General features: G+C 44.4%; 1 protein-coding gene across 2 annotated transcripts in view; it reads right to left on the bottom strand.

Moving 5' to 3' along the window:
* tgfbr2b (transforming growth factor beta receptor 2b) overlaps positions 1-18,300 on the bottom strand; it is a 105,397-nt gene that overhangs the window by 62,713 nt on the left and 24,384 nt on the right. For both annotated transcript variants that reach the window (XR_013576239.1, XM_078539343.1), the window contains exons 2-4: positions 14,767-14,923; positions 12,448-12,647; positions 976-1,790 (exon numbers count right to left, since the gene is read on the bottom strand). Coding sequence is in view for 1 of the 2 variants with exons in the window: in XM_078539343.1 (XP_078395469.1) it covers positions 976-1,790; positions 12,448-12,647; positions 14,767-14,923 (1,172 nt within the window). In the remaining variant the exon portion in view is untranslated. The remainder of the gene's footprint in view (positions 1-975; positions 1,791-12,447; positions 12,648-14,766; positions 14,924-18,300) is intronic.

Raw genomic sequence — 18,300 nt, forward strand, 5'->3', positions numbered from 1 at the left:
GCTACCAAACTACCCCACTCCCATGCACTGCCTCCATCACCTTGCGAAGTTTCCTTTCCAACTATATATCCAATTCTCTTTTGAAAGTTTTTGTTGAATCTGCTTTTATCACCCTTTCAGGCAGTGTATTTCAGATCATAACAATCCACTCCTTAAAAAAATTCTTCTCATCTACCCTTTGGTTCTTTCGCCAGTTAGTTTAAATTTGTGTCCTTTGGTTACTGACCCTCTTGCCAGTGGAATCAGGTCTTCCTATCACTCTATTAAAACCCTTCACAATTTTCTACACCCCTATGAAAACTCTCCATAACCTTCCCTGCTCTAAGGAGAACAAGACCAGCTTCTCTAGTCTCTTCATGTAAGTGAAGTTCCTCATCCCTGGCATCATTCCAGAAAACATCCATTAATAGATAAAGAATCCCTAGGAGGTTTTTTTTTAATTTCTCTTAATATTTCTCACCACTTAACTAAAAACCTGAGTGTTGTGTAGCCAATCTGTGACGGTCTGATTAGGATTTGCTTTTCCTGAGTGCGTGGTGATGGTTTCATGCTCGGAGGGAGTAACCATCAGAGATGGAGTGACAACAATATAGCCTCGATACTCCCAATGAGTGCTCCTGTGTGAGATCAAATTGTCTCTCACTCCTGAGATAGGTTGGACTCTACACTACAGGACAGAGGGGAACTTTGGAACTTTGGAAGTTCTATTATTAACGGCAGTCAACAATGACTTACACTCCTATAGGGCCTTTAATATAGAAAAACATAAGTCAAGTCCTTGGAGTATTATCAAACACTATTTGACATTGAACCATCTAAGGTGTTATTAGGATAGGTGAACAAATACTTGGCCAAAGAAGTAGACCTTAATGAGTGTTTAAAAGGAAGAGGAAGAGGTAGAGAGATAGAGAGATTTAGGGATGAAATTCCAGAGCTTGAGGCAACCACCATCATTAGTTGAAGACTAACACTTACCTGCCCACTGTTCGCTAAATCATCCACAGACAGAGATGATTCCAACCTTAGGGATAATCCAAAGTCACACAGACAACATGTCAGGTCATTTTTTACCAGAATGTTGGAGCTTTTCAGGTCCCTGTGGGCAATGGGAATCTTTGGCCTGCCGCATGGGGTGTATTCACTATGTAAGTGCGCAATCCCTCTGGCCAGTGATCCTCCCAGCAGGCACAGGTCCTCCCAGTTCACAACATGCCTCATAAGGTAGTCTTGCAGGTTGCCTTGGGGGTGATAGGCCGTGATCAGCCAGTACTGCTTGCCCATTTCTGTCTCACGTTCCTCTGCAGTCAGGAACTGCAGCACATTTTCATGCTTCAGGTTGATGTCAGAGAAGATCTCCTTCTCGTTCTTCCACGACATGTACTCGTCAAAGTGGAAGATCTTTGCCGCCACTGTCTCGAACTGCTCTGAGGTACTCTGCCTCAGTTTGGCTTTGTACACCTCGGCGAAACGCCCCTTGCCCACCACTGTGTCGAGCTCCAGGGGCAGCAGCTCAGTATTATGGTTGATGTTGTTGGCACAGGTGGAGCTGATGTCAGATTGGTCATCGTCGAGGTGCATGGCGCTGCCCTCACTGCGTTCATTTGGAGGCCGGCGCCGACGACCTGGCTTCCTGACCTTTTGATCCTTCGCCCACTCTTTGTTTAGCTTCCTCCGTCTCTGGACCCGGTACCAATAGAAGGTAGGGATCACCACGACAGCGATGATAAGTAGTGGGACAAGAGTGACGAGGACAACCTCCAATATCTCTTGCCTGTTGTCCCGTTCAGGATCTAAAGGAGAAAGGCAACATTAGAGTTGTAACAAAGTATGTCAACACACACCAGTCAGATAGAGATCGCAAGATAAATCTTTTGGATGAAAAAACACAGCTGAAAAAACAGTCACTTTACTCTTGTGTCAACTCAGCAATCATTCAGTTCAATTTAAACTCCCTTTAAAAAGCACAATCATAAAGTAAAACAAATGTGACTTATCACACCTTTTATTAATCTATTAGCATGTAGCACATGGGGGTTACCAAAACTGACCAGCACCAATACTGCTATAGCAAAAAGGTTCAGCAGATTGTTGGGTTGTTCAGGTCCCCATGAGATATAGGGATTTCTGGCCCAGATGTAGACATGCTACATGCTGAATGGACCCAGGGCTTGTAGGAATGGTCGAGACAAATAAACTGAGCTTTTAAATTGAGTTTGATGATCCACGCTCGTTTGCTCTTTTATTTTTCCAATATGTAAATGCTTTTAAAGGAGTGTCAACTCAGTCCATAGTTTTCAGCTGGTGTCTGAAACTATTAATTCTTATGGCATCCTCATTTACATCTACTTCTTTGGATCACAGTCCCTGTCAGCTGTGGTTCAATGGTTATACCCATACTTCTGAGTCAGGAAAGACATGGGTTCAAATCCCACCCTAGAGACTTGTGCATATAATCTAGGCTGATACTTCCGGTGCAGTACCAAAGGGAGGGCTGCACTGCCAGAGGTGTTGTCTTTCGGATGAGATGTTAAACCAAGGCCATGTCAGCCCTCACCTGGTGAACTTAAAAGATTTTATGGTACTAATTTGAAGAAGATGGGAGTTTCCCCCAGTGTCCTGGTCAATATTTATCCTCAATTAAAATTAGTAAAGCACATATTATCCAGTCATTTATCTCAGTGCTGTTTGTAAGATCTTTCCGTATCCAAATTAGTTGCTATATTTCTCTACTTTAAAACAGTGACTACACTTCAAAAATGCTCCATTGTCTGAATCAAGCTTTGGGTCGTCCTGAGACCATGAAAGGCACCATCATAAATGAAAGTGCTTTCTTTAACAGTATGCAAACAGAAATCATAGCAATTGTACCAAGAAACTCTCATCAATCTCATTGTTCCAAGCATTTTTCCTACTGTACAACGAAGCACAACTGCACAACCAAGTCTCATCTCATCCAACATTAAGTGGGAGATTCTTCAGGGAAATTAAAAGGGAAGCACAGGCATAAGACATGGAGATGTGATCTGGATCACAAAGGTATTTACTTGTCACATCCCTGGGTTCTGCAGCAGGATAGTGGGGGCCATCTCCCCAGACTAGTAAAAACTGGGATTGCTTAGGGCAGCTAATGACATTACAACAGCCTGAGCAGAGACCTTATGATAAAATTTGTAGAGGAGGCTGCCCTTGAACATGTCTCATTGTCATGTCCTTATTGGAACGGAACTCCCACTTTTCCCAGTGGCTGAAGTATTTCCCACTTTCCATTAGGTTCACAATTTGCTGGTGAGCAGTTACGTTTTTTTTGTTAAAGTTTAGCATTCAAACTTTAGGGATGAACACTGCCAGCAGGTTTACCATAGCAGTGGAAAATATCTGCGTCTGCTGTGAGTTATTTAACTGCTGGCAGTGATCCCACGCTGGCTGCTAACAGGAGTCAGGCCTAATTTGTTATATCTTTGGGATTAGGAGGCACTCAGCTCACCTGCTGTGAACCAGGCATCTCATAATTTCCCCCAAAAAGCTAATCTACTACTTAAAAAATATGGAGATTTAAAACAAGACAATTGACTAATCCCAGGGATAAGATTGTCAACTCCAGTTTTTACATACTCCCCGAGGCTTCATTACACAACCTCCCATTTCTAACTTCTCACCCAGTCAAACAGCTATTTCTTCCCATCTCCCATATATTTATAATTAATAATCAAACCCAGTCAAAGAAAATGAAAAAAAAGTGCACAATTTTTCCTTGATTGTTTACAGCAATGCCCAGGATATTAATTGTTATTTCATTGGGGACTTCGGGATAATCGTGGAGTTTTGGCAGCCTTCACCAGGGAAATAATTTCTTGAATGAAGCATATCTCTTACATCTAACACAACTAACCATCAATATGAAGGGTGGGAGTGTGCACCTGGGAATTTTTCAGGCCATTATTAAGCCACAAACCCTTGGAGTGAAAAGGCATAAAAAATGACAACAACTTGCTGTTATATCACGCCTTTAATGTAGTAAAACATCCCAAAACACTCCTCAAACGCATAATCAGACAAATTTGACACCAGGTCAAGGGAGGCGACATTAGGACAGGTGACCCAAAGCTTGGTCAAGGAGGTAGGTTTTGAGGAGTATCTTAAAGGTGAAGAGTTGGAGAGGTTTAGGGAGGGAATTCCAGAGCTTCGGGTCTAAACAGCTGAAGGCACAACCACCATTTGGGAGAAGGGAAAGGGGGATGTGCAAGAGGCCAGAATTAGGGGAATGCAGAGTTCTCAGGGAGCTGTGGGGCCAGAGAATATTGCAGAGATAGGCAGCCGAAAGGACTTGAACACAAGAATAGGAATGTTATAAGAGAGGTGCTAGAGGACCAGGAGCCAATGGAAAGGTCAGCTGGCAGAAGACTGTTGGGTGAATGAGAAATGGCGTGAATTAGGATTCAGGCAGCAGAGCTTTGGTGAGGTGCCATGTTGGTGGTAGATCGCTTAAGCAGGTATTTGGAGAGCTGCTGGGCATGGAAGTTTAGGATGAGCTCAAGTTTATGAAGGGACAATAATAGCATCCAAGCTCGAAATGTCCGACTTTGGCTGGATTCAATTGCCTGCTGATTGAACTAATGCGGTTCAGTCACAAACCAACTGTTTTATTTAAGCAATAATCTGCCAGGGGAATTCCTAGCTGAACTATTCAAACCAATGAGCTGCTTCGAGTTCGACACTATAGCACAGCAAGCTTCCACGATTTTAAAGATGTTTCTTGAGGTGTTTTTTTTCTGCCCATGATGAACGTGCTTCACAAAACTGAGTGGAAAGCCGTCACGACCCTTCTCCCCCTGAGCCAAACTGCACATGTTTGTCTGTTAGAGGTTCCATGGGCAGGATTTTCTGGTCGTCGGGTGGGCCCGGGAGCAGTCGGGAAATGGTCTGCCGCCTGCGATCGGCCCCCTACCGCGATTTCACGCTAGCTGGCCACAGGGTGCGGGAGGAAGGAGCGCGAGCACTAAAGTCTGCGCATGCGCAGGGGAGCGTGCACTGAGAGCTCCCTGAAGCCACAGAGCTGCCTCAGGGAGCTGAAGATTTGGAGAAAAAGAAATATTTTAAAAAGTGAGAGAAACATGTCCCCACATATGGCTCAGTCACATGAATAGAGAAATATTAAAAATGATGTCTAAACGTTTTTACATTTTTTAAAATTACTGTTGAAAACTTCACCCTGCCCTATGCAGATTTACTGCCATAAAGGCTTTGTTTCAGACAGCTTATTCTACAGTCAATCTGTCCTGTGGTTTAAACTTACTCTCTGTTCTATCACCATCTTCTATTGCAAGTGTTGACAGCAAACTTTTTTAGCCAGCACCTGACGGTTTATCATCCACTCAATTTCCAGGAGAGGGGGAATGTGTCTCATAAATACATTCCTTCACAGAGAGCTGAGAAATCCATAGAGAGAGAGAGAGACAGACAGACAGACAGAGGGGTGGAGGGGTGGCAGGGCAGACAGAGCGGGGTGGCAGGGAAGAGAGAGAGGGTGGGGAAGAAAGAATATAAAAACATAAGACATAGGAGCAGGAGAAGGTCATTTTCCCCCTTGAGCCTGCTCCTCCATCCAATAAGATCATAGCTGATCTGACTGTGGCCTTGACTCCACTTTCCTGCCAGCACCCCCTAACCATAAAAATCTAACTCAGGCGAGTGAAAGCGTGGGTGAGCAAAAATGGGTAAAAGAGGGGGGAAGAAGGGTGACAGAAGGACAGGGGGAGGGTAGGAGTGGAGGGACGGAAGGAAGGAGAGAGGGAGGGCAGTGAGTGGGGGGGAGATAAGGAGGTGAGATGGAGGAGGAAGGGTGAAAGAAGGTGAATATGGTTAGTGTAGAGGAAGAGAAAGGGGTGAGAGAGTAAGACAGAAAAAGAGATATTGAGAGAGACAGACCAAAAGAGTGGAGAGAGGGATTGCTGAATTTAAAAAGTCAAATTGTAGTATAAGGGTCTGGCACATGTAGGGCTAATGTGGGACTGAGCGCAGTACTGCCAACACAGTGTTGTAAGAGAGCATAGGGCCTGCCCCTAGGGGTCAGTTTAACGTTGGACAGAGCTGTGTGCGCAAGCAAGCATGGAGACAGCTCCTAGCTTGAGCCCTTCACTGTAAATATGTACATAGTTCTTGTCATCAGTTAACCTACTTAAGATCATGAAGACTTCATTAAGGCCTACCCGAACAGTATTCAACACACTACAACAAAATTCTTAAAAAACACCTTTTCTGAGGTGGGGTTCAATCCTGTCTCTCCAACAGTTTAAAAATGTTTGAAAAGTAATCAGTGAGCACAAATCAAGAATGACTAGGCTACTGTAAAAGAAAATGATTTGAGCTGGGAATAACTTGTTCAGGTTAGGCTTAAGAATTGCAGACAACAAATCAGGATCGTCCATTGATATTTATGTAAAAGGATCTCAAGAAAGAACCAATTTTTGAGACGTTCAACTTGGACACCAGTCAGATTGCAATAAATGAGTGCAAGCGGTATCTGCTTGTAAACATGGCTTGGGGAGTAGCAGGCTTTGATGTGCTAGTAAATTTAAACACAGACAGGAAACCGCATGTCTGAGATCAGACACACGATTCACTTCCAACCACAGATACAGTACATGACGTGAAAGCAGACAATCTGTTTTCAGTTAATGTAAAGAGAGAAGGGACAGCTGGAATCTTCAAATGGTGATTAAATAGTAACTTCAGTCTTATTTTTTGGGGCCATTACAAAAGAATCCAGCCTTTGATGAGTTAAGTTGACACAAGGCAGGCTCCTTTGGTGGCTTATATTTAACATAACGCCTTCAGAAGGGTTTCAGACATCAAAGGGCCTTCCTATGAACCACCCACGTTTGTCATCTCCATTGTCTGATCTGTCACGCTGCTCATCCGACAACCATTGTTGCACAAGCAGAAGTTTCTTTCAATCAAATAAGACCAAAGCCATTGTCTTCAGCCCCAACTACAATTTTGTTTTTTAGTAACCAACTCCATCCCTCTCCATGATAACTGATGCTGATTCAGACCATTCATAAGCTAGGCATCTCATTTGAACTAGAGCTGAGCTTCCGATCCCCTTTTCTTTCTGTCACCAGGACAGTCTGCTTCCACCTCGGTAACATTGCCTGTCGCTGGCCCTGCTTCAGCTCATCTGATGCTGCTCGTTCTTGTAAATTAGAGTCTATCCAAAACTTTGCTGCCTGTATTCTAACTCACAAAGTTGCATTCACCCAGCACATCTGTGTTTGCTGACCTGACATTGACACCCGTTCTGGAAATGCTTCAAATTTAAAATCCCCATGCTCACTTTCAAATCCCTCTGTGGCTTTATCCTTCCACATCTCTGGAACCTCTTCCAGCTCTACAACCATTATAGGTTGTTGTACTTCTCCAATTCTTCCCTCATGTGTATCCCTGATTCTCTTCATCCCACTCAGGGGAGGCGATGGCGTAATGGTATTGTTGCTGTCGCTGGACTAGTAAACCAGAGACCCAGGATAATGCTCTGGGGACCTGGGTTCAAATCCCGCCATGACAGAAATCAATAACAATCTGGAATTAAAAGTCTAATGATGACCATGAAGATGTTGTCAATTGTTGTTAAAAACCCATCTGATGCCCCTTTAGGGAAGGAAATCTGTTGTCCTTGTGACTCCAGATCCACAGCAATGTGGTTGACTCTTAAATGACCTACCAAAGAAATGAAACTGGATGGACCACCTGGCATTGACCTAGGCACCGGAAACAACAACAGCAATCTTGACCCTGTCCTTCTTACTAACATCTGGGGGCTAGTACCAAAACTGGGAGAGCTGTCTTCACAGACTAGTCAAGCAACAGCCTGACATAGTCATCCTCATGGAATTGTACCTTACAGGTAATGTCCCAGACTCCGCCATCACCATCCCTGGGCATGTCCTATCCCACAGTGGTATACAGTCAGGAGGAAGCTCCCCCCTGGGGGTCTTCAACATCTGCTCTGGACCACATGAAGTCTCATGGCATCAGGTCAAACATGGGCAAGGAAACCTTCTGCTGATTATCATGTACTGTCCTCCCTCAGCTGATGAATCAGTGCTCCTCCATGTTGAACACCACATGGAGGAAGGACTAAGGGTGCAGAATGTATTCTGGGTGGGGGACTTCAATGTCCATCACCAAGAGTGACTTGGTAGCACCACTGCTGGCTGAGACCTAAAGGTCATAGCTGCTAGATTGGGTCTGTGGCAGGTAAAGAGGGAAAAACATACTCGGCCTCATTCTCTGCCAGCTGCAGATGCATCTGTCCATCACAGTATGGGTAGTAGTGACCACCGCACAGTCATTGTGGAGATGAAGTCCTGCCTTCACATTGAGAATACCCTCCATTGTGTTGTGTGGCACTACCACCATGCTAAATGGGATAGATTTCAAACAGATCTAGCAACTCAAGACTGGCCATCCATGAGGTGCTGTGGGGCAGCAGAATTGTACTCAAACACAATTTCTAACCTCATAGCCCAGCATATCCCCCACTCTACCATTAACATCAAGTCAGGAGATCAACCCTGGTTCAATGGAGAGTGCAGGAGGGCATGCCAGGAGCAGCATCAGGCATACCTAAAGATGAGGTGTAAAGCTACAGCACAGAAGTACTTGTGTGCCAAACAGCATAAGCAGCAAGTGATAGACAGAGCTAAGTGATCCCACAACCAACGGTTCAGATTTAAGCTTTGCAGTCCTGCCACATCCAGTCATGAATGGCGGTGGACAATTAAACAACTCACTGGAGGAGGAGGCTCCACAAATATCCCCATCCTCAATGATGGAGGAGCCCAGCATATCAGTGCAAAAGATAAGGCTTGAAGCATTTGCTACAATCTTCAGCCAGAAGTGTCGAGTGGATGATCCATCTCGGCCTCCTCAGGAGTTCCCTGGCATCACAGATGCCAGCCTTCAGCCAATTTGATTCACTCCACCTGATATCAAGAAACGGCTGAAGGCACTGGATCGTGCGAAGGCTATGGGCCCTGACAATATTCCAGCAATAGTACTGAAGACTTGTACTCCAGAACTTGCCACGCCTCTAACCAAGTTGTTCCAGTACAGCTACAACACTGGCATCTACCTGGCTATGTGGAAAATTGCCAGGTATGTCCTGTGCACAAAAAGCAGGACAAATCCAACCCGGCCAATTACTGCCCCACCAGTCTACCCTCGATCATCATTAAAGTAATGGAAGGGGTCATCATCAGTGCTATCAAGCGGCACTTGCTTAGCAATAACCTGCTCACTGATGCCCAGTTTGGATTCCACCAGGGCCACTCAGCTCCTGAACTCATTACAGTCTTGGTTCAAACATGGACAAAAGAGCTGAACTCCCGAGGTGAGGTGGGAGTGACTGCCCTTGACATCAAAGCTGCATTTGACCGAGCGTGGCATCTAGCCTTAGCAAAACTGGAGTCAATAGGAATCAGGGGAAAACTATCCGCTGGTTGGAGTCATACCTAGCACAAAGGAAGATGGTTGTGGCTGTTGGAGGTCAGTCATCTTAGCTCCAGGACTTCACTGCTGGAGGTCCTCAGGGTAGTGTCCTGGGCCCAACCATCTTCAGCTGCTTCATCAATGACCTTCCTTCCATCATAAAGTCCGAGCTGGGGATGTTCGCTGATGATTGCACAATGTTCAGCACCAGTCGCAACTCCTCAAATACTGAAGCAGTCCATGTTCAAATGCAGCAAGACCTGGACAATATCCAGGCTTGGGTTGACAAGTGGCAAGTAACATTTGTGGCACACAAGTGTTAGGCAACGACCATCTCCAACAAGAGAGAATCAAACCATCGCCCCTTGATGGTTCAATAGCATTACCATCACTGAATCCCCCACTATCAACATCCTGGGGATGTGGTGGCATAGTGGTATTGTCACTGACTAGTATTCCAGAAGCCCAGGGTAATGCTCTGGGAACCTGGGTTCAAATCCCACCAGGGCAACTGGTGAAATCTGAATTTGATAAAAATCTGGCTGTAAAACCCATCTGGTTTGCTAATTACCATGTGACTCCAGGCAATGTGGTTGACTCTTAAAGGCCACCTTATCAAGGGCATAAATGCCCACATTCCATGAACAAATAAAGGAAAACCCATTGATAAGGCTGAAGCATTTGCTCTACTCTATGGCTAGCCATATAAATACTGTGGCAGATCAGAGGCTAAGAGTCATGTGTTGATCAACCTGTCCACCATCTACAAGGCACAAGTCAGTCAAAGCAGCTTGATTGGCACCACACCCACAAACATTCATTCCCTCTACCTTTTTTGTCACATAGTAGCAGCCCTGTGTACCATCTACAAGATGCACTGCAGGAATGCACCTTCCAAACCCATGGCCACTACCATCTAGAAGAACAAGGGCTGCAGATAGATGGAATGCCACCCCCTGATTTGGAAATATATTGTGATTCCTTCACTGTCGCTAGGTCAAAATCCTGGAACTCCCTCCCTAAGAGCACTGTGGATGTACCATGGACTGCAGTGTTTCAAGAAGGCAGCTTACCACCACCTTCTCAAGGGCAACTCGGGATGGGCAATAAATGTGGCCCAGCCAGTGAAGCCCACATCCTGTGAATGAATAAATAAAAAAATCACTGAGGGGCTGTGCCTACAGCTGCCTAGGCCTTAAGCCCTGGAATATTTTCCCTAAACCTCTGCCCCTCCAACTCTCCAACACTCTTCCTTGGTAAGATGCTTCTTAAAACATACTTTTGATCACCTGCTCTAACATCTCCTTACATGGCTCAAAGTAAAATTTGCCTGTAAATTGCTCCCGCAAAGTGCCGTGGGACATTTCGGGTGATGTATTAATGCTTTTTGTTGTTAGAACGGTTACCCAGACTGAAACAACTCTTTTGCTCCTTGCAACACTAGGGGCAGAATTTTGCCCTTGGCGGGCAGGCTTGGCGAGCGCGGGCGGTCGGGAAGTGAAATGTCGCCTGCGATCGGCGCTGCACCGCGATTTCACACTGGTGGGCCAATTAAGGCCCATCCAGCGTGAAACATGAGCGGCAGCGCTGAGCGCTGCCTGTGCAGGAAGGGGGGAAGGTGGTGGCGGGTGCGAACCAGTCGAGCATGAACTTTGTGCATGCGTGCGAGTGAGCCCTGCATAATCTCCCTGAGGCAGCTCCGTCCCTCAGGGAGATGAAGAGATATCAAAAAATAATTTAAAAAATAAAAATGCAATGAAACATATTCCCTCATGCGGCTCTGTCACATGAGCAGGGACATGTAAATAAATGAAAATTGAAAGTTTTTATTTGATTTTTATTTGCTTTTGGGAGCCTCATCCTGCCCGTGAACGAGGTTTCCAAAAAAACGCAAAGGCTGCTTGGCCTTTTCGCCTGCTCGCGAAACCGTTAGGTTGGACGGGCAGAGAAAAATTTGATTTAATTGGTTACTTAATGGCCTTAACAGGCCTCTTAATTGTCGGCGGGGGTGCTGCAGGCTCTGCTTGTGCCCGCCGACCGAGCTATCACGCGGCTGCACGTTGGCGTCGGCAAGCTCAGCCGACCTTGACGCGCATCATTTCATGCACGAGCGGGTCGGGTGCGCGCTTTTCATTCGAATGAGAAGCCATGGATCGGAGGGAAAGTTTTCAGCAATAGCTGATCCTGAGATACAGTCTTCCTGAAACTGGTTTTAGAAGTGCCACTTGCCAAACATGATTAGCTGCATCAATCGCCGAGGCATGAAAAGCTCAGTAACTCAGGCAACTGAAGTAAGGATAAGCGGAATTATGGTCAATCATTAACATTTCAAAGACTCAGAAAGGTTCAAATACAAGATTTATTGGTCTAAATTATCAAATAACTGCTTTGGCTTTTCATGCACTACTTCTGAATCTGGACATTTTAATTGGGTGCTCATCACCTTGAAATCCTATTTCAAAGACCATTTAACTTAAAAGTTATCAAACACCTCCAAGCTGCAAAATTTACAAGGAGAACTAGGGGACAGTATAAGATATGTGAGCAGTCATATCTCAGGCCCAGATTTTTGCCACAATGGAGAGTCTTTTGCGAGGGGGGCACAGCTTAAAAATTAGGGGTCTCCCATTTTATACTGAGGTTAGGAGACATTTTTTCTGAGGGTCGTTAGTCTGCAGAACTCTCTTTCCCAGAGAATTGTGGAGGCTTGGGTCATTGAACATATTCAAGGCTGAGTTAGTTAGATTTTTGATTGACAAGGGAGTCAAGGGTTATGGGGGCAGACAGGGAAATGGAGTTGACGTCAGCCACGATCTCATTGAATGATGGAGCAGGCTTGAGGGGCCGAATGGCCTAATCCTGCTCCTAGTTATTGTATCATTCTAATTAAAAGCCTGAAAGGCTAGTATACACACAAACACAATCAACAAACAAGTTTCATTTTCAAATCCAACTTACCAACTTTGTCAGTAAATATCAGATCTCTGTTGCATTCGTCTTCCGTCGAGCATGAGCACATATAGAACACAGAGCCTGGAACCTTTTTCTCTTTCATCTTGCATTGTGTATTATTGTAGTCATCCAGCAGGTGTCCATACAGAGGAGTCGCCGGATGATGGCACAGTGTTTCTATGGTTACGTTGGCATCTTGCTTTCTCCTAAATTTTAAGAAAAAGCACAGAGTCATAGAGGTCTACAGCACAGAAAAAGGCCCTTCAGCCCATCAAGTCTGCGCCAGGCAAACAAGTGCCTGACTATTCTAATTCCATTTTCCAGCACTAGGCCCATAGCCTTGTATGCCATGGCATCGCAAGTGCACATCCAAGTATTTCTTAAATGTTTTGAGGGTTTCTGCCTCCACCACCCTTTCAGGCAGTGAGTTCCAGATTCCCACCACCCTCTGGGTGAAAAAATTCTTCCTCACATCCCCTCTAAACCTCCTGCCCCTTACCTTAAATCTATGCCTCCTGGTTATTGATCACTCCACCAAGGGGAAAAGTTCCTTCCTGTCTACCCTATCTATGCCCCTCATAATTTTATACACTTCAATCATGTCCCCCCTCAATCTCCTCTGCTCCAGGGAAAATAACCCCAGTCTATCCAATCTCTCCTCATAACTAAAACTCTCCAGCCCAGGCAACATCCTGGTAAATCTCCTCTGCACTCTCTCTAGTGCAATCACATCCTTCCTATAATGTGGATTCCAGAATTGCACGCAATACTCTAGCTGTGGCCTAACCAGTGTTTTATACACTTCCAGTATAACCTCCTTGCTCTTATATTCTGTGCCTCGGCTAATAAAGGCAAGTATCCCATATGCCTTCTTAACCACCTTATCTACCTGTCCCGCTACCTTAAGGGACTGGTGGACTTGCACACCAAGGCCCCTCTGATCCTCAGTACTTCCCAGGGTGTGCTTAAATTGAAAGGTGCAAGAGAAGCAGAGAAAGGGACTTACTAAGACCTTGTGACGACCAAGTATGGAGTGCACTACAGGAGGCAAAAGACTTAGTACAACTTCTAGTACAGGTCTCACATATCAAAAGCAGGCAAAACCCCAATGAGCTCTACAGACCTTGGTCTACTTTCTCCCCCTAGCAAGTTTAAAAAGATAGAGATTTGATAAGGTAGATCCAGAGAAACAATTTCCTTTGTTGCATGTATCAAGAACAACGGAGCACAATCTTAAATCTAGAGTTAGGTCATTCAGGAGGCAAAGCTGGAAGCACTTTGTCATACAAAGGATAATGGAAATCTGGAACTCTCTCCCCCAAAAAGGCTGTGGATATTTGCGATCCATTGCAATTTTCTAGACTTGAGAACAATAGGTATTTATTAGATAAGGGTTTCAAGTGATATGGAAAAAAAGTGGGGCAATGAGGTATAGATCTGCCAGAAAATTCCACATCTCCACTAGCCTTTGTGTGGAAAAGTGCTTTCTGATTTCACTCCTAATTGCTCCAGCTCTAATTTTAAGATTATGCTCCCTTGTTCTGGACTTCCCACCAGAGGAAAAAGACTCTCTGCATCGATCCTATTGCAACCTGTTATAATTTTAAACCCTTCAATTAGATTACTCTTCAAGCTTCAAGCAAAGGAATATAACCTAGTATGGCACAGCTGACATAATTCATTTAGCCTCACAGGGCCTGTGAATTATGTGGTAGGACCTCTTTACTTTGCATAAACCATCAGCCTTTGGCAGGTATCCTCTATACAACTGGGATGGTGATCTTGGAACTACATAGTGGGCCTTGGCCCTTCACCGGAGCTACTCAATTAATAAGTAAACAATCAATAATTAATAAGAAATGAATGGGCCTTCAATTATGGCTTGTCTTGCTCCTTGCCTCAGTCTGACTTCACTGGCTACTGAAGATTTCATGACGAAGAGTAAACAATTATTACCCACTGCCAGCAAATAACAATGATCCTAATCAAAAAGGAAGAACTAGCATTTATATAACACCTTTCATGACCTCAGGACATCCCAAGCACTTTCCAACCAATTGAGCGTTTTGGAAGGGTAGGAAGCATGGCAGTCAATTTGCACACAGCAAGCTCCCAAAAATAGCAATGAGATAAATGACTTGATCAGCTATTTAAGGTGTTAGTTGAGCGATAAAAGCTGGCCTGGACTCTGGGGAAAATTCCTCTGCTTTTCCTCAAATAGCACTGTGAGATCCTCTGAACAGCAATAGATTAAAAAATACCCTAGCGGTGGAGACGCCGAATGTACCGAAATTAGAATGAATTGTGAAGAGGATGGGCCCTTACCAGATCGAGACGCACACTTCTTCCTTATTCTCACAGATGGAGTTAATGCTGCAGTTAACAATGCAGATACCGCTGTTGGTGCAAGAGGTGGGCTCGATGTCACAGAACCGGCAAAGGTTACTCCCCAAATATTTGTTTGAAATCATGAAGTTTTTATCTTTTGTTGGAAAAAGAAGAGAACAACAAGGTTTAAACTTTCTGATCAAATCAATCTGCACAGACTTCCACAAATAATAGCTCTGTAGACTTTCCTTGGCGTATTCGTTCCTTTAAAAATTATACTTCACCTACAGCTCAGACCATCAACTGGCAGTGAAGGTGTTATTGTGTACGGCCACAAGAGTGCTCACTTTGTGACTACCATGTGATCCCTCAGGTTGTCTTGAAGTCCAACCCAAAAGCTCCTACTCCACACAAAAAAAACTTACATTTAGAAAGTGCCTCTCATATCCTTAGATCACCCCACAGTACTTCAGAAGCCAATTTGTACACAGCAAGTTCCCACAGACAAATGATCAGAATGAGCACAGGCGTCTGTAAATTCTCCAGTCCCTGTGCATGAATGGTGCTCTCCCAATATTAGGCCTTGGGTCTATTGAGCGGCTGAACTTCTGAGAATAGACACTGCTAACATTGCAGCAGCCCTGAGGTAAGTGAGGAGGGAGGGTGGGGATGGGGTGGAGGTGGGGGTGGGGAGCGGTGATGGGTAGGTGAGGGGAGTGGGGGAGGCAGTAGGCTAGCAGCACTCCTGCTCCTCTAAGTTTCAGGTTCAAGTAAGCATATTTCAAATACTTAACTTGATGGCTGTGGCTTGCAAAGTTTCTTTTTAGGACCAGCTCTTGGGTTATATGTAGAATTGGTTTTCCTGAGTGCAGTCGGTGCTGGGTGCCTCCGAGGCAAACCAATGTTGCAGTGGGGTTCCCTTATTGGCATATGCGAAGAGCCCATCACCTGTTTATGGTGGGGGCACTGTGCACAGTTTTTTGGCCTTTACTAATATGGCTGGCAGTCCACCTCTGGCTTGTAATGACCGTCCACTTCTTGCTCTCTGGTAGGGAGGCTTAGGCTGCACTTTAATGCTTGAAAAATGGTTGTGGTATCTCAAATCTCCACACCACAATGCCTGTGTTGCCAGAGTATTCATAAGTTCCTATGATGCTATGATTATGAATTGGGACATATTGTTGGCCACTATTAAGATCACCTCAATACAGCAGCAATTTTGAGTGGGCCGACATCACTCTACCTAAAATTGTGGGATAACTTATATAACTAAAGGCCAAGGATTGAAGTAAACATTTTCACACCTGCATCAGTATTAATGGTGACATATTACGTAATTGTAGGGATATGAAACAAAGGCACAATTTTAGCCAGTACCAGACAGCACCAGTTAAACCACCCAATCTTAGAAAGATTATTTAACCACATTTCTACCAGACAATCTGCACCATCATATTGAAATTGTGCCAATGCATCAGGGAGGACATGACCTCAGAGTTGGAAGTTCAAATAGCCATTGTTTCATTTTTGTGTATTGCTAAGGGGGGCATTAAAATCCATTCCACAGATCTGTTCACAAGTAAAGTTTTCCCAAAAGCAGAAGGGAGGGTAAAATGGTGAATGTCACATTCCATCTGCTACCCATCCCTCATCAACAACTGCCACATGTTCAATGGCGTGAGTGTAACAATGCCCAAATTGGATTTTATATTGATATATATATATAGAGCATGTCCTGTCACAGGCAGGATGTGCAGCAACACCTCTGCAGAAAATCTTTCTGTTGCCCTCAAAAGTGAAAGTGCAGCAGTATGACTTATTAGATAGACTGAGTGATTCACTGGTGCGAGAACTCAGGAACAGTTCATTCATCTCTGACACGCATGGTGCACCGGTAATGGGCTTCAGTTACTTTCAAGCAGTGCTTGTGATAATCTTGAAAGTTTTTGGATGTATAATTAATATTTGTATAATCTAAGTCTTAGATGGATAGGATATATGGTTGCGAGGCCTGGATCCCCTAAAAACCTGATCCCAGAACCCTTAAGCAGAGCAGTCAAGGTTATATCAAGCAAGGCCTGGTCATGATGAGCTAATTTTACTTTGAGCTTTCCCTTGTGTGTCCCATGAAGTGAACCACTGTTTAAAGTTTAATCACACCAAATACGCTAAATGTAATGCTGCATACCTGCTACTGCTATTGGGCATCACAAGGCCCCAAGTCCTGAGTGACAAGCTTGACAATTCCAGGCCTCCCCATAGCCTGGTGTACAGCACTATTAGATACATTCTATTCGGCGGTCCATAGTCAATCTCTATGGTCCATTGTCAACCAATTCAGAAAAGATTTTATGATATAAATAACACTAGGTCTATTGCCATAACCATGCTTCACCGAAACCTGGAATGGTCAGGTCACTAGCCCGAGTGACCAACTCAGTGACCAGACAGCTGAATGTGCAGAATGTCTGAGCACTGGGGGGAAGCAGTTTATGCTAATTGTGAATATTAACCGGCCCTCTTCCTGCTCGCTCATTGAATGAGCAAGATCTTCGCAGGTCATTGGCTAAGTCAAAAGTGACTAAGTCTCATGGAGCTTTTCTTTAAACAGATGACTCCTGACTCTGCATCACTAAAGCTGTAATACTACAAATCATGGTCTCACTTCAGAGAAAACCCAGCTCGAATTTGACAAAACACTCTAAAGAAGAGTCACAAACCATGGGGGTATTTGAACCAACTTACACAAGTCATTGAATGGTAGGTTTTCCAGTGGCAGGTTTAATATTAGGATTTTATGTGGATTTATATTAATTGATCTTCATTTCTTCCATTTCCAATTCTGATTTAAGCTGAAGTTGAAACTTTAGACAACATATTTTCTGATAGATAACAGCCCTCAGCACATTGCAAATCATTTGTGACTCCTCAACAGAGTAGCCACATGAAGTATTCTGACTTCACCAGATCTCTATATTGCTCCCTACAGAGATAGCATCAGAGTGCAAAAAAGAAAGTGAGTGAAAGAAAAAGAAATAAAAGAGAAAAAAAACCCTACATTTTTATGGTGCTTTTCATGACCTCAGGATTTCCCAAAAGACTTTACAGCTAAGAAGTGCCAATTGAAGTGTGTTAGGAAAACATGTTTTATGTCAAATAATGATTTTTAATCCATCAGCTGGAAACATGAGCTGAAGTTTTAAAAACAGAAACATTTTAAAAAAGAGACTAAGGCCTGAATTTTCACGCAGATGGAGAGGTTCTCCATCTTTGTGAAAATGGCGCAGGAGACCTGAAATCAGAAGTCCCCACCATGTGCGCAGGTGGGGGGGAAAGTGGGGGTGGGTCGAACTTTGGACGTCCGTGGTTCACTGAGGCAGCTGCCTTCAGCCAGACCTGATTTTTGCAAGGAGAGAGTGGGAAGTACAACTTGTGCACATTAGACCTGGTAGGAGAAGGTCTAAACTTATCAGAGGTCTTTGGAGAGGTATGGTACCATTTGGAGAGGCAAGGTACCCTTTTGAATATAGA

Source organism: Cetorhinus maximus, chromosome 3, assembly GCF_964194155.1.
Source record: "Cetorhinus maximus chromosome 3, sCetMax3.hap1.1, whole genome shotgun sequence".
Taxonomy (NCBI): Eukaryota; Metazoa; Chordata; class Chondrichthyes; order Lamniformes; family Cetorhinidae; genus Cetorhinus; species Cetorhinus maximus.